The 20805-nt window shown below is 37.1% G+C and overlaps 1 protein-coding gene across 2 annotated transcripts in view; it reads right to left on the minus strand.

Moving 5' to 3' along the window:
• Window positions 1–20805, minus strand: part of PARP8 (poly(ADP-ribose) polymerase family member 8) — a 116691-nt gene that overhangs the window by 47368 nt on the left and 48518 nt on the right. For both annotated transcript variants that reach the window (XM_069880267.1, XM_069880266.1), the window contains exons 3-7: window positions 14975–15012; window positions 9760–9849; window positions 8391–8461; window positions 5872–5949; window positions 1269–1363 (exon numbers count right to left, since the gene is read on the minus strand). In XM_069880267.1, coding sequence (XP_069736368.1) covers window positions 1269–1363; window positions 5872–5949; window positions 8391–8461; window positions 9760–9849; window positions 14975–15012 — 372 coding nt within the window. The remainder of the gene's footprint in view (window positions 1–1268; window positions 1364–5871; window positions 5950–8390; window positions 8462–9759; window positions 9850–14974; window positions 15013–20805) is intronic.

Genomic DNA, 20805 nt, shown 5'->3' on the forward strand with positions numbered 1-20805 from the left:
ACAACGAGCTTAAAGAGATCACAATGCTTCCAATGAAACAGTTGATTCAATAAATCAGGTGCATCAAAGTTTTTGAAAGGTTGCATACAATGTTTCAATTCCAGAAGCCTGAGGGAGTCTGTTATCAAGGCATTCTCAATTTCATAGTTATCAATTTGGCAACTAAACAATTATCTTGTTCATTTTGGATTTCAGTTCCCCAGGTCCTCCAAATGTAATGAAATTTCCACTTAATGTGCTTTCTACACCTTAGTTGTAGACATGCTTTCTCTTCTTATACAAAAATAACAGACTTATTTTTAGAGGTTAATGGGAATTGTTACTTACAACATATGTATATCTAACGTTTTTATATTCTCTGTATTTTATTACTTGGTTTGTATGACAACTTTGATATTTTTTGTTATACATCTGATAGGTCTGTAACATTGTCCCTGCCTGTTATTTTTATGAAATTATTAAGATTACATAGATAGAAAATGAAGTTATAAAAGACGTGAAGCATATCAAAAACATCACACAGCTATGTCCTGTGGTAGAATCATGCACACTCATACACACCCAAGCGAATTTTTGTGCCTTTGAGCTTTGCAATCCAGCTCTGATTGAGTTTCCATCTCTTTCCTGTGCAGGATACTTTAGACTCCCACAATTAAAAAGCTGTCCTAAAATCTATTCAAATTCTTGTTTGTTGCTATCACAGCTAGTTTCTTATTTTCTCTACCATGATGACAACAGAGAACATTTGATCACTCCTCCTATCTACGAAGAGCCTTTTTTTGAAGAAGAGCTGTTATTATGTTTTTTCCTCCTCTTTTTTTTTTCAGACTAGACAAATCCAATTCCTTCCATCTTTCCCTAGGGAAAACATTTACTAAATCTCTTATCATTCTTCTTGTTCACCTCCAGGGCAAAAGACAGAGTAAGACAGAAAAGGAATTTAACAAGGGTTTAGAGTAATGTTGAGTAGTTATTTTCAACAAAATACAAGGGCCTGATCAAATACCGACTGAACTGTAACACAATGATGTTTTAGAACAGGCTGCCTGGGCTTGTTCTCAGCACAGTCAGTTGTATCAGCACACAAACACAACAAAAGGAAACACAAACCCAGCATTATTGCTCACCAGCACTGCTCCTTCCTTTTGCCACACACTATGCTGAAATCACCAGAAGAGACTTGTGCTTTCGGAGTGAGGGGAACTCCACATGGAACTCAATCTCCAAAACGTTAAGGATTCCATAATACGGAAAAGTCAACAACATACCTGAGAGATACTGCATTAGGTCCATAGATCTCTCTCACTGCTGTCAGATCAGCCTCCAGCTGTGGGTGCTTGTGAAGTTCTCCATCATAGCTAACCTATCAGGAAAAAAAACATTCAGGTTCTTATTTATTTCATTAGTGGCACCTGACTTAGGCTCTTGAAAGTTCTCCCTGTAAAATATGCTGTATGAAGTTTCCTTAATGCCATGCTCAGAAAGGACACTCTTGATTTTCTGAAGCTCTGAGGTGGTCTAGCTCTGCTAAACAATGAGACTGGCAACACAGGCACCTCTGTATCAAAATTTTTTGAGGGCTTCCCTCCTGTGTGGGGGAAGAAAAGCTGCAAAGGACTCATCCCTCTGTCCTGTCTTGTCTTCCGCTTTGTTCTGGGATGTTCGTGCCTTTTAAAATGGTCAAGTAGAAGAATCAGATTTCCCCTGTCATATCATCCCAGCCCAGTCACTAGAGGATAATGGTCTGTTCCATTTCGCTTGTTGTCACACTCTCATACATAATAGACACAGAATGGTTTGGGCTTAACAAGAGACATATTAAAATATTCCATACACCAAGCATCTCAGCATCTAAATCACATTTTCAGTCTACCCATTGGCTGTATTCTATCTACCAGTGCAATGATATCAAATGAAAGAAAAGTAAAATTAAATAACACTGTCCCATTTTAAGTATTTTACCAGATAAGGCATAAAGAAACATATATTTAGACATCATTTCTATTTTTGTCAAACTCCATGAAAAATGGGAAGTTATAACAGTGCATATACTATAAAGCAAAACTTGTGAGCTGGTTTGGTGGGGTTCTATGAAACCAAAATAATTACTATCCTCCTATCTTCTACAAGGACCAAAATCACCCTTTTTAAATTGTAATAATCCATTCACAGTCTCTAACGACTTGCTCACTAAGCAGTATGTTCCTGATGGTGTGAACCTAATTTCACTTTGTTACAACAGTTGGAATGACCGTAATTCCTCAAAAACTGATGAACTCCCTAGATTTGGACAGATTCAAAAGTCAGAGTGGGATTTGACTTGCACCTTTGACAAACTCAGAGCAATGAACAAAAGTGTAATTTGTCCCTTTCCTGCAGAGAATTCTTGCTATTGCAGATCCATGTCTAACTGCAGTGCTGTTTCTTCCATTTGTACAGGCAAATCTATAGGAGACGAGAGCTGTGACACTTTTAGATCTAGTATCCAGAGACATACATTATAAAAATTTCAATAGAATTAAAATGATAATCAGCTGATCACCTTCTGTGAAAATTAACAAAGAATAATTTGATTAGACTTGGAATTCTTCATAAACTACACAATTCATCAACATAATAAGGACATGTTTTTATCAGAGACAGATATCAACAACATTCATGACCGGAAGGGTATAAGCTAAGTATCCCTCCCTTGTTTAGGCAGGCATGTCACAACAATCTTCCAAAGAAACCCTCTATTGTAATTTTTTTGTCACTCTAGGTAGGAGAAAACCAATCTTTTTTTACATGCTTATTACTTGAAGAGGAGTTCTTTAAAGATGCATAAAAAATTGCTGTATTGCTTCCAAAGAGAGCAGAACAATAATTCCACAAATCATAGCTGTGGTGCACATGCCATTTTTGTTGGTTCTGAACTGCATTTTTTTCATCAGCCTCATGTATCAATAACAGTTCTAAAAGTAACACTACAGAGAACACCGAACTGCTCAAGATAATCCTTTCTTCAACCTATTTTCTTATAGTAAGAGGTTATGAACTCAAAAAGCAAAGAAAGCAGTGGCAAATTATGACCACAGTACGGTATTTTCCATGCCTGAATTAGTGCCACAAACAGGCTGATGCATGCAGAGGAGACTGCCAGAATTTTGTGTATGTGTTTGCAAGTATGTCCTGTAAGTGAAGTACAAGAGAGAGGGAGAGAGAGCTCCAAAGGGAGTAGTATTACTAGTTCAATCTTCTGTTCATGTTTGCAAATGTATAAGATAGAGGTTCAAAGCAAGAACTAGCAGTCTCTGAGAAAGTGAATATAAAAGCTAAAAAATCTGATTACTTTGCTGTGTCTTAAGAGTCTGCATTTAAAAAGTCTCAGTTTTAATCTGTGACCTGATTCAGATTATTTTGTCCCACATAATGACAAAAGGTTGCATTTTTAAAGGAGATTAAGTGATTTACAAACCTAAATCCCATGAAAATCAATAGGACTTAAGTTATTGAATCACTTAGCTACTTTAAAGTATTTATCTATTAAACCCTTAGGAAAGATTACAAGCAGGTGCCTAGGAAACAATTACAAACATTTAATTTATGACCAAAAGGTCGTATCTTGTTTTTACTGCCCATCAAATGCCATTTCTCATCTTCCATGGTCCTTGTTTTGTCATCAGCTGCTCTCTTGTCTTGCCAGCTGTAACTACTTAGAAATGTTAAGAATTATCCCTGACCTCAACCTTTCCCAACTGCACTGCACACAATTACACCGGCATCTATTTCCTCTACTTGCTAAAATCATTATTTTTGTCCCTTTTCTCCACGGGCACAGTATACATTTATCTCAAATGAAGCAAGCCTTGCTTGTTCCCCACATATACAGTGACGGGAAATACAAAACAATTTTGTCTTCCCAGCACACTTAAAGCTCACTTAATAATGCCTACAATCACTCTATTTGAAAAAGGACTGTTATTTCTATATCTGGAGAGACTCTGCTCATTACCAGATATCCTACTTATTTTCTGAGTCCTCAATGTGTTATTTAATTCTGCAGGTCTTCTTTAGAATTTTGTCTTTTTGACCATGGAATTTTAGATGAAAAATTTCCTTTTTTCTCTCTTGTTAAATACACTGTCTATGACATCTTTTTTTCGCTTGTTCTCCTAGGTTTGCCTTTTGAAAATTGCATACTCAACACACTCACAGGCATCTAATATTTGATTTTTATTGCTGGTCTAACTTGGGGCGGGGAGGCAGGCGGTGTTGCCAGTTATAATTCCTTCAATTAAATGTATTACCTTAAAAAAATGACAGTACAATATAACGTAGTTCCCACTTCAAATATAAGGCAACTAAATTCTAACTAGTATTGCCTTTTACAGCACTCTTTCACACCTCACAAAATTAGGTATTGCTGTCTGTGTTCACTTCTCATAGGCAGAGTCGATATCTATTCATACATTTGGGCACTGGCAGACATCCTTTACCAAAAATATTAGTGCTTGTTCAATAAATAAGCATTTCCAGCTACTTGTTGCCTTTTCCTTTACCTTGAGGTTACTGCCCTTTCTGCACAGTTGAAAAATGGACCTAGCACATGTGATTCATCATTAAAGCCCAAAATCAGACAGATTAAAATATGACATTGTTCTTTGCACTGAAGAGTAAGTACATGGACCTCCCTGGTGCTCTGTGGGGCTGTAGGAGCCAGAAGCTGAAGGGAGGCAATTCCTGCAGTCATTTCTAAACTCAACATGAGTCAATACCCCATATCAGTTATTTCTGACACTGAAAATACATTGTTTCAGTTCCAGTTTCATTACCTCTTTTAATAAATTTTAGGATCATGCTTTTTTTTCTTCAGAGTAAAGCACCTACACATGTATTTTCTGTACATACCCCACCATGCTGTTGGCTGTGCAAGAGAAGAGGCTTGGCTCAGATAAGATGTCCTGCTCATCAGCATCTCATGCTCTCTACAGTGTCCCAACTTGCTGGCACTGCTGGCATGCTCCTGCAGCCTCGGCTCTACACACCCTGGGCACAGGTGGTTTCAGCTTCAAAGGCTGACGCAGTGACAACTTTCATACATAGTACCCATACTTCATTAAAATGTTCCTCAAAATAAACAGTCCTAATAGCCTAATTGATGAAAGATTCCTTTGGGGCAACAGTTTGACTAAATACGTAAGAAAAATCTGAATAAAGAGACCAGCAGCACGAAGTGCTCTTTTAACTTCGAGGAAAGAAAAGAGATGAAGAGATTTGATTTCCCAATACATGAGAGAACATAATAATAACAACTTATTCTGCTGAGGGAACAAGAAGGAAAGACACACAAGAGTACATTCATCTAAAAATATGCAGTATTTTTCAAGGTGAATTTAACTGTAAAGCTCAGAAAAAGGACGGACTATTGCCTAAACCAAAACTGTTTCATAATAACCATTTTTAAGCACTAAATTGCAGCACGCTTGGCTTTACAAAATGGCAGTCCTCCAGAAGGAAACAGATTTGGATTCAGCCTGACTTCCTAGCTGTACTGATAATGGGATAAGCTTTAAAAAGTTAATTTCTATTTTCTGGAAGTAAGCAATTGGCTTCTGTCTTCAAATGTTCTGAAGAATACTTGCTTTTTTCTCTTCTTACAGCTTTGCAAACGTAAACAAACTGTTCTGATTTTAATCTAGATATACCTTTACCAAATAACATTTTCAATATTTCTGCTGTAAAACACTAAATATATATATACTGAGTATTCTATTTGATGTTGAATAAATATAAGAAATTAAGTATTATCATAAATTTATAATGGAATGAACAACAGAAGCTTTAAAAAATTAATTTCTTGAAACTTGTGCAAAAAATTTCCTCCATTACCTGTCCTCCATAATAAAATTCCTCAGAATCATTATCCCCTTCAGAGTCTTCTTCAACTGTGCTGTTGTGCCGTGACTCCTTAATTGAGAACAAAAGTTAACAATGATAGAAGTGATATGCTTATCTTGCATTTATAGCTCTAACTATAACTACAAGAACTATGTTTTTGCAAATAAGCTCATAGGAAACCATATTAAGGGATATCTTAGTGTAATTTTTCCACAAGAGTACTAAGGGCCTCTTTTAAGAGGAGTGACATATGAGACAAAACAAGCACCAATTAACTGGGTGCATGAATACACTCTGAATATATGTTGTCTGGCTACAGACACAACGTGGTATTTTAAAGAACAAAGGAATTTAGTAGACTATATGGGGATACCTCACTCTGCTTTTGCTAAACAAAGCATGATATAACCACCAAGACAGGTTACAGACTTAACGAATTTGGCTTTTCTCTGACTTAATAAAATTTTAATTTACTTTATACCGGTAAATCAATTCTAATTGATTAAGGAAATACATGAAGTCTGAGCATGGGATTTCTTAAGTTCCTTCACGTGAAAAATGGACACGGTGCTGTTTAATTACTATTTTTTAACAGAAGCACCAGCCTGTTGTCAGAACAGTTCAAACTTATTTTCTGACTACCTCTATTCTGAGACTTTGAAAATTACGGATTAGAAAGTAATACGCTTACCCTAGTGAAACCTGCTCTAAATAGGTTGCTCTGTGAATAATTGCATTCAGGTAAATAGAACTGATCTGGTACAGACTGCAACTCAGCATGAGCTGAGTTGTTATATTCTGCTTCCTACCAACAGAGCCTTTACCTGTAATTATGTAATCGCTTGAAGATATTAATTCTTGTATCCCACAATCCATGTGCTATTTCTAGGCTCTACAATGACAATGATGCCGTAAAGAACATCTGTTAAAAATCATAATTCTTCACATCAACCTGAACATGATGTACTTATTGCTTATTTTGTATTTATGTCCTGTATAGAAGTGTCATAATGGAATAGAAATTAGATGTGTGAACCTAAGAACAGAGCTTAGCCCTAAACCCTTTATGTTTATAAATGTCAAATATAACCTTATGACCAGTTTCTGTGGTCATATATTCTCATCTTACTTCTTTGTCTTTGCGTCTAAATTCCTGCTCTATTCACTGTATGTACACACAGAACAAAAATTGTATTTCAGCCAACTTCACGGCAATTTTATACAAAAAGGCATAAAAATAATTTTTGCTTCTACTTCACTGAAAAGAAACAAAGTGACTTTAGTGTTCTTAGTTTTATAATAACCTTAGCTCAATGGGAAGTCTGTGTTGAAACAGAACCCAGCTGAACAAAAATTCAACACAAACCAAAGAGAAACAAAGCTCTCACATTAGAATAGTGACAAATCCTTCCTATTTTAACTGAACTACTAACTGTTTAGCCAACAGAAATTGTCAGTGTTACAGACCTTTTAAAATTAGTTTTTTTCAGTACTCTAATGTTTAAGTACCTCGTTCAGCTAAAAACAGAACAAAACGTCAAACTTTGTCACATAGAAGCTAACTTTATCTCACACTTCTAATCAAATGAATAAATTCTTCCTGCATTTGCATTTCTCTAATGTTTACTGAACACTGGATACAATGATGAGGCAGTAGAAGCAAAGCATTTCCAGTGTAGGTTTTTACATTAAATCAGGTTTCATCCACTAAAGAAATCCACACATGAGCATATCTAAGCATGCTTGTCTCCTCTTTCCAGTATCAAATACAGGTAAGTGCCTAAAAAACAGCTGTCAAGAAGCTCAACAACCACCCTTACCAAAAGAAGTCCTTAAGTCAAGCACCTGAATTCTTGATACAATGCTTGATTTCTTACTTGAGGTAGGAGCCTATGTGGTACTTTCTTTGAGCCTATAGCACTGTCAGGCCCTGCAGACTTCACATGAGTGCTACTTCTTTCTTGAGTTAATGTATCAGTGAGACTGGTCAAGGACTCATGCTTGAGGCAGCACAAATACAACCGTAACTGGAATGCATTAATACTTCAGACACTACTTATGGTGGACAGAGTCATGAAGAGGTCTAAAGCCTCCAGAAGGGCTGCTAAAGGCTACACGAAGAAGCAGCAAGCTGATAAATGGGATGTAGTCCTATGCGCAAGAGTAGGTTAAAAGCTAATGGCATCATGATCTGCTCCTCCAGAAGACCTGCATTTTTAGGACAGACAGGGTCTATATCCCTGATCAATAAAAAATCAAACAAACGTCAAAACTGCTTTTCCTAAGATGGAAGCATTCCTATCCCAACTAAATGATTAATTGGTTAATCCATGTATGAAACTCAGAGAACTATGCTCATTTTCTAAAACATGAAAATACACACATTTTGAGCAAGCACACTTCTGAAAGGAAATCTGTGGTAAAGATTCATATTTTATAATGCTCTGTTGTTTCTTAAAATACTTTCTGTTAAAATGTACATACAAGAAACGCATATAAGAAATACATACCTCTCCATTCTCCCTCTGTAATTTTGATTTTATGGATAAGCAGTAATTGGCATCACTGGTTTTTCTTAGTTCTTAAAAGACAAGGAAAAAATAGGGAAATTCTGTGAAAAATTGGAAATAATTTTGCATATGCAGACTTGAAATACTTAGTTGCAGTAGGAAAAAAAAGTTACAGATATGAAAAGCATCAAAGTGTTTACAATATAACAGTCTAATATTAAGAAGCTGCTACATAACAGAATACTCATATTTTTAACTGTGAAACAAAACACAGCTGGTCCATCTGGAATTGTTTCACCCAGTCTATGATTTACAATTCAATGCCATTCATTCATTAGGTATACTTTATAAAGGAATGAAATATCAAAATCCCTTAGTAAAATTAAATCACATAATATTCCATTAAAAATGTGATTTTTAGTCTATTTTCAGAGTCAGGCTTTGTTTCTTTTTAAATTATAGTACTATTTGCAAGTAAAATTTATCTTAAACTTGTGACTATAAAGGCCAGTTTTTTGTTTGTGTGCCACTGTACTAACTTCAGTAAAATTATTCTTGATTTAAATCAGTATAAATGAGATCAGAGACTGAAGATCACATTGGTTTTCCGGTGGAATTCAAAGTAATCCTGTGTTACGCAAAAAAAGCCCTAAAGCACTGTAATAATAACAAGACTGCAAAGTCAAGTGCTCCTATCTGAAGAATTGCCAGAATTAACATTGCTCTATGCAGTTTCTTCTGCAGCATGAAACCATCAAGGAGTTTGACTGCTAAAATCTAAAAAGTCTCTATGGAGTATGCAGAAATCTTGATTATATATTGTATAAATGTGCCTACATGTCCAAAAAGCATACCCATTCAGGTATCAAATCCTTTTTGAAAATGAGGAAGAAACTTCAAATGACAGGTTCCCCAAACCACTGTGAAAAACCCTATTTTTTTCCTATAGTCTAATTTAGTGAAACAGCTGAACTATTTTCTTTGAAATTTCCTCAAAGAATTCAATGGTAGTTATAGACTGTTTCATCCACAATGGTGAAGATTTAGTGAAGTTGTAAGCAAGTGAGCATGAAAACTTATAATTAGGAAGTATTAAGCACCTCTAACTGTATTCGAGGAGAATTGCTTTAGCACTCACTGCAAGACTTTGAAAGAATAAAATACATTCCACCTATACAATTGTCTTCATCTCTGTAAGATGTGTTTTAATTTCTTCTGTTCCGAAATGAAGAACAATTTACTACAGCAAGACTGTAAGAAAACAGCAGACTGTATGGCTGCACATATAAATGTATCTCCATTTAAGTGCAGGCAACGTCTTATTTTTCCTCACAAAATATAAACTTGATAACTCAGGACATAAGATTACCTGTAGCAATTTGGTGGAAAATTACTGGAATAGGCTCTGTTGTAACTAACACATCTTCATCATTATCAGAACTGGAAACGTAAGTGTTATCTACGAAAGAAAAACACCATGCATGGTGAAGTCCAGTCACGCTTTGCCAGCCCCTTCCCAACCCTTGTACCATAACGAACCATCATCCAGATGGTTAGGGAAGCTGAGCACTATCATCTTACTGCTGTGGGTTTTTTTTCTCTGAAGACTGCTAACAAAAAGAAAAATACGAAAAGGATGGAAGATTCGGAACGAAATTTTATAGAAACTAACACTCAGACTCCTATGTTAGGCCTTTTGTGAATCATACCAAGTACTGTTCTGAACCATCCCACAAGGCTTGTGGGGTTTTGAGTCAGTCTTTTCCAAAATAAAGACTTGTTCCATGCTTTTTTGCTATACAATCAAGCTATATCTGCTGTGCAGAGTGAAGGCTGCATTCAGAGATGAGTGTTAACAGCCTGTTATGCAAAATGTCTGTGCATCATTTTGCCTAGTCATATAAAGGTTGTTTGAAGTATCTTCTAATCAGTGGATAACCTTTCTTTCATCCAATTCAGGAAAAAAAAAAATCCTCCCATTTAACAAAAATGTTAGGTATGGATAGGAATATGGTAAACCTAATCCCAAATTTCCTGAAAAGTACAAGGATTAGGCTAAGGTTTTTTGAGTTTGGTTTCTTTTGTTTGCTTTCCTACCAAACTTTTAGCAAAACTAAACAAGGTGCAGCAAGTTTTTATGTAGTATCTTCAGAAGCTAATTTTGCATAAATTGCTGAACTGCCTACTAAGATGATAATGTTTTGTTTTCTACCGACTTAGGATAAATTGAAACTTATGTTCTAGAGCAGAAAAGCTGACAATTAAATAATCACAGGTAAACAGACAGATAAAATAATTGAACTAAAGACTTGATCTATCATAATTCTGAACATTCTGTTCCCACGTCAGCAAAATGTGTGAACTCACATGCCACTTTAAGCATACTGCTGCAATCACAAAGTCTTCGACCACAGCACTTCCAGTGAAATATTAAAGATGTTAATATTAATTGAGCAGTAAATTCAGTGATACTATCTATCCTTTGTATTACAGAGGCTTGAAGCAGCCTGTATCAAGATGAAGTCCTGGCACTACTGCCCCTTTCTCACAGAGGTGTGTTATGTTGCCTTTGCAAACTAGCAGCTGCGCTGCCACCCAGGGACAGGTGTGGGACTTTCCCATTTCACTGCCTCTGAGACAGTCTTTCTGCCACATTCACACACATCTACTGAGCGTGACACTACACCGCACCTCTGCCTACTTGCACTCCTGTGCTGTCCCACAAGGTAATCTTAGTGATCTGCATTCTGCTCAACACACATACACTGCACACAGGCAAATGCTGCAGGAGGCTGGCACCACTCTTCCCTGAGCTCTGCTCTCCAGCGGGCACAGCAACCTGCTCCATCAGCTCAGTCTCTGTCTGCTTGGCTACACAATTGGCACAGGAATATGTTTTAGAGACACAGCATCATGAGAATAAAACAAGGCTCCTCCAGCCATCTGCCAGCATTCACTCCTTCTCCCACTTCAGTCTGTCGGCAGGACAGGCTGTGACCTATACCTCCAGGGCAGCTGCATCTCACCCTCTCCACAAACCTCTGCCTTGCCTCTATTTGACTGTTCCACCATACAGTTATCATTCAGTGTCAGCCTCACCATGCTGGATGGCTCTAGTTATATACAACACAGGTCCGTTCCTGTTCCAGGTTTGGGAGTGTAACTTACTGTTACAGAGTTTAATGAGCTGGAATGAGGTCACTATTTTGCTCTAAATGTGCCTAACACCATATATACAGATGGAAGAAAGGAAATCCATGTGCTAGAAATTATTGCTGTATGAAAAAGTAGGGAAACCAACATCACTATGTGCCACACAGAGTAGACTGTAACCAAGATATATATATATGGAAAAAAGGACTGCTCAACTGCAAGTTCTACAGGTTTTAACTGTATTTTTATGTTCATTGTCATTCTCTCTTGGCAGCTGGATAGTATGATTTTCACTGCCAAGTTTTTGTTTTCCTTTTCTACGTGGCAGTCATTAGCGTTTCTTTCTTTCCTTCTATCAGTTTCATGAAAATTTGAATTAAGATATTGGTTTTGGTCTGCTTTCTTTAACATCCAGTTTCTAACACACTACACTCAGGAAAAACTCTCCTTTCAAGCGGAGCACCTACTGCCTAGACCTAGTGGAGGGGTGCATCACACCACTGCTGCTAAACTGGTTCTATCTGTCTCTGCAGCAGCCAAATGAGGTCTAAGAATAGGATGTTTCTGTAAATTCATGTGTAACCCACAAATCACTGGGATAAAAGACTACAGCAGTTCTAACAAGTTTACGGCAGCCAACATGTATCACTCCAAATATGTATTCATTAGCAAAATGCTTGCAGCTGTAATGGTTCTCACAGGAGCCATGCTGCGCTCATATTAATGGGACTTTAGTCTACTCATTGATGTTATATTCTATAACTGCTCCTTAGGAGCATCATTTTTCCCCAGTTGTGTCAACATTATGAGAAAATAGTTACAGAGATATTTTGCTAGAACTATTACTACCTGCCTCTAAATTTTTCAGTGATATTTTCACAATTTCAGCAACATATATATAACTTCAAGACATTACCATCTCAACACTATTCTATTAAGTTCTTCAGTGTGCCTTTGAGTGTACTTTTAGCTTTCACTCATAATTATGAAACTTTCAAACACCTTCCATTACTGAAAGTTGTTATGTCATATTACAGTTCCCACAGGTATGATTTAATGCTCAGCTGTTTGCAATATTTTGATGCTTTATGAAGCAATTCGGCAACAGCTACACACTTATCAGTGCCAAAGAGGTTACACTGCATACATAACAGTGCAGGGGGTTAAAGTCTATGTAGGACCTAAAGTTCTTCTTATAGTACCTAAAATTTACTTCTGGTACCACTTTTGGCTGAATGAATATCATTTGCATAGTTACTTAGTATCTTTTATTTTAATATATTTATTGCACGCATTAGCAATTTATCTGATAGTCAACTCTGGCAGCCCTCTCTCGGATTTCCAAATTTGATCCACTGTGTATTACACATTCTAAGTCTCCAGAGATACAACTTTGGTATAGCTATGCACTAACGGACTTAAACCTTGACCTGTAAAGACTTCTGCAAGAAATCTAATTTGACGAGCACATGTTGCTCTTAGCAGCAACACTTGAAGTACATCTTCCAGCTAACAAGGATAACAGCACAAAGCTTCCCAGACTTGACACCATTGCACCCTGACATGAGCCTGAAACATGCCCGAGAGCCACAGTCAGCAGTAATAAGTTAGAGATTTAGGACAAAGAAAGAAGACTAAGAATCTGGCTCACCAAGTCAAAACGAGTATTTTTAGGATCAAAGCTGTAAAATGGCAAAGAGCCATTATCATTCCTAGCACACTAAACACCTCTTCATCACAAAGCAAACAGAGATCCTGCAAAAGCTTGAGATATGAATGAAATCAACTCTTCCAAAGCCTTGATCACTAAACATGTGCAGCTGGTTTACACCCCCTTCACGAAGTTAGCTACAGTGTAAAATGTTCAAATCCTATCTGGCTTTAAAAAATAGGGGTTGATGGCAGAGAATATTCTTTAGGTTTTTGAGCCACCGAAATCTCTCAGGCTCAGAGGTCACCAGGGCATGCTGCAAATAGCATTTTTATGGGAAGTTCGAGGTCTACGAAGACAGTTTTGCCAGGAGACTAGATCTCCTGTTCTGTAGCAGCAGCAGCTGGTTCAGTGATCCAGTTTGTCATTTAGCTAGAGTTTCCCAGAGTACAAGTTTGTGCTTTGGTAATAGCTTTATCCCAGAAATGAATAAATCTATCACTGACATTTAATAATACAAACTGTTAATAATATACGATGCAGACATTTTTTTCAACTATTTGTCCCTCCATTCATTGTCAGGTCTACCTTGTAATCAGTAAATCTATTTATCATTGGTGTTTTATGAACCTCATTTTCTTCCCTTACTACATGCTGAACAGATTATTATTAGTAACTGTCTCCCTTCCAGTTTTTACTGGTAAAAAAAAATATCTCTGAGAAAGGTTGTTAGCATTCTTTAACATAATCCTTTGTATTTAGCAACACTGCTGCTGATTCTGATTCCTCTCTGTATCTGCTTCAAACACTTTGGTGTTTTGAACAGATAAAGTCTACTGCTTATCAGTGAAGAAGATCAAAGGCTAAATTCTTTAGAGGTTCTAAAAGAAATAAGAAATTTTTATAAGGAATATTACAGAGATGTTATGGATAAAGATCAAAAAAAGGCCAGACGGTTTCATATCATTCATGGTACTTACACTATTAAATAGTCCCAGGTGCAAAATATACCATGTGGTGCAATCCAATAGTATTACCATGTATGTTTACTTGCAGAGCACCTGTCTGCCATCATCTCTGCTTCTCTGTTCTGATTCTGCTAACCTCTGTGCCACCTAAAGTATCCTTGCAGTCTCTTTGTGAAGCAAAATAAGCTAACTTTCGCTCTTTTCTGGTTGTCTTTCGTATGAATAATTGCCCTTGTCTAGATTGGCTACCCAGTTACATAAATCCTTTTGCCAATCCAGCTCAGAGCATGAAAGTTAGACAAGACTGAGCAGCTGGGAACAGCTTTGAAAGCTTACGTTACCAGAGACATACCCATACACAAATCCTTGGCTCCAACTGACCCTGAGAAGCATCAGTGCACTGTCTACAGGCTTAACTTGAAGAACATGAGCAGTCTCATTAAGGTCTAACGCCCAAGTGCTTTGCTGGCCACATGCCAGACTGCTCAGCCTCTTGAAAGATCAAGCTTTATTTGCCATGCCAAAAAGGAGTTAGGTGCTTTCTCACTCCTATCACTGCTGGCTCCAGACACGGAAAGCATCACAAGCTCCCACCTCTGCAAACTTGTGAACCAGGTTTTCTCACTCTGACCCAGCTGATAAATGTTGCCTGAGAAGGGAAAAAGGCTGTGAAAATAATCTATCTAAAGAAAAATGAAAAGGACAAAGAAAAGTCTGGAACACATCAGCACCCTTTCAGATATTCTCATCTGAATACAGCAACCTGACTTAACATGCATACATGTGTCATGGTCAAAAATGTCACACTGTACCTGGGTAATCCTCAGAGACATGGACTGAGTAGGATACACTGTAAAAAGAAAAAAAAACAGAAACAACAGAATTAATAATGACATTAACTGCTAGCATAACATTTTTCCTGCTCCTGGATTACTTTATGTTTATTTATAGGCTCCTGACAGTTTCCAGGACAGAAAGCAACAGCTATTTTGATGGCTTTTGAAGTGCTCAGCCTAAAAAAAGCAGCAGCATGCCCATTTTGAAAGCTTACTTTGCTAAATTCATACATCTCGATTTCAACCCTATTAAAAAGAATATCTCAACTGCATTTATATTCACTTTAGAGTAACATTTTACAATAATTGTACTTATACTTAAAAAACCCAGTTGCCCTTTGAGCACTAAAACTAGAAAAGCTCAGTTTTCCCTATACCTGGTTTCTGGGTTTGAGTCAAGACTCAGTAAGAAGCCTTTCTCACTGACTGAGGCAATTCTGTACATTCCTACTATTTCTAGCAAAGGCTTTGGCCTTTGCCAGAGCCAGTTTCTTCCTCTCAAACTCCCATTTTTATAACAGTTGAGGCAATTTTATTTTATATCCCTTTGTCAAACTGAGTTCCAACAAAATTTGAAAGAACCATGGTCACTCTCAACGTCAGCTCCAGTACATGGATTACCTCTATCTGTCTCATCAGAAAACAGTCATGTCGACACACCAACCTGGTCCTCCAGCTCAGCCACATGTGCTTCCCTACCACCCCGTGAGATCCTAATAAATCCACTGCTGAGTGCAGGACAAGTAGACAAGACAGTCTAATCAGTTATCTAACTGCCCATCAAGTCCTTTCAATATTTTAAGGTTAGTGCATCTTCTTTTTTTCCAATAAAAACATTCAACTCTGCAGCATGCTGAAAGCTTTCTGTTATATAATTCATGTTCTTTCCATTTCTGAATCCTATAAATCGTATGTGTCAACTTACATATTTAAATAATACAAGGCACGTGTACATATTTGTAGTGAGATAAACAGAAAAAGACTGGACGGCACAGTCCTCATAATAAATTTTGGAATGCATTGCATGTAGCTGGAAATATATTCTAAACTATATATATACAACTTCCATGCAGACTGTAAAATAAAATAATGTATGAATTTTTCTTTTTCTCTTTCAAAATCTTCCATTAAATGAGGTCTACTTCTACAACCCAATCACTACAGGAGCTAATCAATATAAAAAAGTAGGTCCCTCACACTTTCTTCAATAGGTCAATCTATTACCACACAACTCTCCCTGTTTTTCAACATCACCTGTTCTGCAAATGTGAACTTAAACTGAAGCAGGAGTGTTTATTACAGCTGACAACAGATTTACCACAGAACTTCATAACCTCTATTAAGCCAGAATTAAAACCCACCACTGTGTAAATTCAACACTTTATGATTTTTCTCTTCTAATTATTTTTCAGATATTTGAAATAGGAAGCATCTGTACTCCTTCACCTTGGAGCATTTTCCGTGAAGACTGGAGTATTTAGATCTAATTAATCTGTCATGGCATAAAATATCACTATTTTAAATAGGCAGAAATTCCCAAATAAGGCAATGTTATATCTCAGTGCAGTCACATAATAGGAATTTTGCCCTGTGCTGTAACCCCCACCCTGACCCCCATAAACCACTCCCACTCACTCCACAAAAAGTTAACTAAGGGCCTGTTCTTACCAAATCTCATCTTCTCGTTGCTGTGTTTGTAATCACAACTTCTTCCTTCTACAGCTGAAAGAGATACTATGGTCTTGCCCTCAGACAGATTGCTTGCACACCTCTGCTGCCTCCAGAACTGCTGTGTATGGCTTTGTTTGTTATACAGGTTTATCTTCAAGTGTGGCCTTTTATTCCAGGAAAAGAATAAACTTGCTAGAACTCAGTCCATATTCTAATTTTAAAAACCTCTCAATCCAATTTAAAAACTGTGGTAGAGCAGGAAAACTCTATAGGTATATTAAAACCAAAATTCTTCATACTGAGAACAAGAACAGAGGCTGAAGAAATTAGAAATCCCATCAGCACAGATATTCAAAACTCAGCTTAATAAGGCCCTCAGCAACTTAATCTAACTTTAAAGCTAGACTTAACTTTGCAGTTAACTTCTGCGTTGAGTGGGATGTGGACCAGGTAGTCTGCACAGGTCATCCCCCCCACAATTAGTCTATGCACATATGTGCAGAAATCCTATGAAAGTGTGTTTCTGTTCCTCATTCATCATGCACTATCTGTGGCAGCGACAGCTGTGGTGACGTTAAATGGAAACTACCAAGAAAATAATACATTGTAGGTCTTGTGAGTTGGAACTACAATGAAAATGTTCCTGGAAATGCAGTTTAGAAACAGTCTCAAACCAGATCCTGTAATGACTGTAAGCAAATTCAAGGTCTGACCTAGAGCCCACTGAATCCAGCAGTGGTCCCACTACTAAGATGAATATGATCAGAGAGGAGAAAAGAAAGGTAAAAATAATACAAAATAATATTATTCCATGATCCCAGTAACAAAACATCACCTTACAGAAAAAATCTGCCACCATAATCTGATGTCACCTCCATCTGAAAACCATTAATAGAAAATCTATCTGTCAAACTAAAACTTAATGGTGATATATTGGAAACAGTAATAGAATCAGATAAGCGTGAGTTGTGACTTCAGGAGTGATTAAAGGAGATGTGAACCAAAAACTAGAGAACAAAATGCCTGAAAATGAGATATTTACTTCCAATTACAATAAACTAGTAGTTTTTACTGGAAATGCTACTGACTTAGGAACGGAACAAACTTAGTTTAGTCCTTGACTCAACAGAACAATTAGTTCATTATGCTAGGCATGTTTTATTAGTTCCACCCCTGTACCCTCCACAAAAAAAGGGAATGTCTACTTGTCTTCTTTTGATTTAAATTCACATATTCAGCACATGTTGGGATCTCTGTGCTGCCCTTTCTTCAGCGACCCCACATCAAGGTACTCTGAGAAGTATTAGCAAAGAATTACACCAGACAATGTTCTTAAGGGAATGGACTTTTAGACAGTCCATTCCTCTCACATGTATTTCAACTCATATTTGGGGAGAATAAACGGCTTGTTTGAGCCCCCAGACAGAGGTGGTGGTGTTTTACTTGAGCTTCTAAACTTATGTTAGTTATGAGCAGGCCATGGAAGCAAAATGTGGGAATGAAACTACTGAACAGAACAAAACTTGGTTTTGTGTCCCAGCTTATCTCTGTGATTGTCACATAGGACCACAATCTGGCACATTTTTCTGGACTCAGGATAAACTGCTTCCTACTGACCATGCACCTGATTTGTCAGAAAACTAGATATATCAGGCCAACAAAGGTCTTTTAAGAGGCTTCTGTCCTGCAGCCACCCAGGCATTTTCCCACTGACTTCAATGAGATTTAAAGCCAGAAGTGAAACACAGGACTGTGATAGCTTACAGCACCTTAAAAAGCATAGAATTCATTGAAGACACAGATGTTCAATGCTTCTCTGTTAAATTCTCTCAGAGCCAATAAAAGCCTTTACTGAAGTATCTTTCTCATTTAAGTTCTCAGAAATACAACTGGAATTAATTTAGGCCTGGCCCCCACATGGAAGTACAGAATGATTATTCCAGTGAGGGGTGTGATTTTTCTTTCTGGCAATGCAGTTCCTCTGCACAACCCTACTGCAGTTACACTGCTATAAATACAGCTTATAGCACTATAATTCATTTCCATTCCCATAAACACACTCTAACCAGCCAACCGTCATTCTTGCTTGTTAAGTTACATTACTTTAGCTACATGAACATAATTCAACACTTGGGTGCAAACAAAGCCTCAATGACAGTGCTATTTCTGTTTTTTTCATTCTTTGACCGTCTGCAGAAGATATTATACAGCACTATGTTTGTTGACCCTTAAGCTCAGAACAAGCTTCATACTAGAAACGGCATAGTAAAGCTTTTGTTATTTAACAGTGAAGTACCATACGAGAAATTAGCAAGAGCTGCCATGTTTCACTGCTTACAAGTTTTTAATATAAACTTTTTATTGCTTGAAATAATACTAACATGTAGAGCCGCAGCCCTAGCTCCATGCAGCTGTTTTCCAATGTGTTTTAACCATAACTGGTCTTCAGATAGATTAACCTGTGGAACTCCATCTGCATTTGAGAACTAATTCATCAGCTAGATGGGGATCTGCCACATAATTACTATTTTTCAATGAATCTGTCCCAGTTTGATATAGCAAAAGCAGATTCACCTGCATTTGACATTACTATAATTTCTCAAAGCTACTTAAAAGGGAGTCCAGAATCCAAACTGATTGTAGTATCAGGCAAAATATTATGCCAAAACTGAAGCTCCACGAGAAAGAAACAAAGTCTATGAAAACAGCAGCAAAGCAAAAGTTTTTGCAACAAAGCACATACGTAAGAAGGAAAACAACCAGCTTCACATCAATTTATAAGTTTCCTGTGCCTTGAACTGCAGCTTCTATCTGTAAAGGTACAAACCCCAGGATCAGACATGCATCCTGAAGCCATAACAGTGATGCTGGAGCTGGAGTGTATGGCGTATCTTCCCATCAAATTCATGTTATCTTCACCCTATGCCACCTGCAGTTTCTCTCTAGGAAAGAAATCCTTTAAGCTGAATTTTCAGCTGTTTTGCACAGCAGGAACAGTGTTGAAGCATCTGGTAGAAATCTAAGATTTATGCCTACGGAATGGTTATGACAATTCAACCAGCTCCGTCCCATGGCAATGACTGACTTAACACCTTATTAAGTGTGGAAATTGTGATCTAGTTTCTATTCCAGTTTTAGCTGTCTCTTACTAGAGACAGAACTCCATGTGCTAATGTTGCTCGCAAACTTGCTGAAGAAAGGAAACAAGATTCTTTGTCATGTGGAATCTGATTATGGTCTCATGCCAATCTATAACAAGATGTAAGAAAACAGTAAACGGAACTTTCTTTATGCAGTTGGAGCTACAGAATTCAGAAGAGGTTATTTTTTGTTTTCAATACCCAAAATACAAAATCTTGCATATCAATGACATAGTGCAGTAAGTTAAAATGGTGCATGGAACTTGATGAAAAATACTAAAGCTCAGTAAAGTAAGCTTTGGACATACACATTAGATTAAATGTTGCTGTTGTATTGATTGTATGCCAGGGTCAACTTCTGAACAAGTTGGTGAGCTGAAGAAAAGATTAGTGAAATCTTGATAAGAAAAATAAAGTTATTCTGGTGAAAACTTTCGGTGGAAGGGCCCTTTTAATGACCTTTGTAACATTTCTGAAAGCACAGCATAATATAGATCTGATGTGTTTTAATCTCTTCCAGGTAAGGCAGTAAGAAGGATTAAGAATGAGGATCAATTGAACAGATACAACTGAAATTGTATTCCTAGCTATCAGATTTCAAAATTACTACTCAGTAAGCTACACATAACATGGGTACTTCAGTATCTACATATAACATGCCACAGCAAAACAACATTTCATGAATGCCCATTAATAACATAGAAAATACTCCCACTCCCATTTTTACTCTTCTCTTTCCTTATCTTTGAAAATGCTTCCAAAATCTTCAGTGTATTTCTATTACTTTCACAACCTTCAGCCTCCTTTTCTACTTCAACAAGGCCACCGTTTGATCCTGAAGCCAGACCCTTCATATTATTTTAATTCTGATCATCCTCTTTTCTCAAATGAAAGAAAATTGATACCAAAAAGATTCCATCATGAACAAAGGCCATTCTCTTTTCTAGTAATTGGTCTGAGATCCAGTTTGAAACCAAATAGCTTGGCAATGAATCA

This window comes from Phaenicophaeus curvirostris, chromosome Z, assembly GCF_032191515.1.
Source record: "Phaenicophaeus curvirostris isolate KB17595 chromosome Z, BPBGC_Pcur_1.0, whole genome shotgun sequence".
Classification (NCBI taxonomy): Eukaryota; Metazoa; Chordata; class Aves; order Cuculiformes; family Cuculidae; genus Phaenicophaeus; species Phaenicophaeus curvirostris.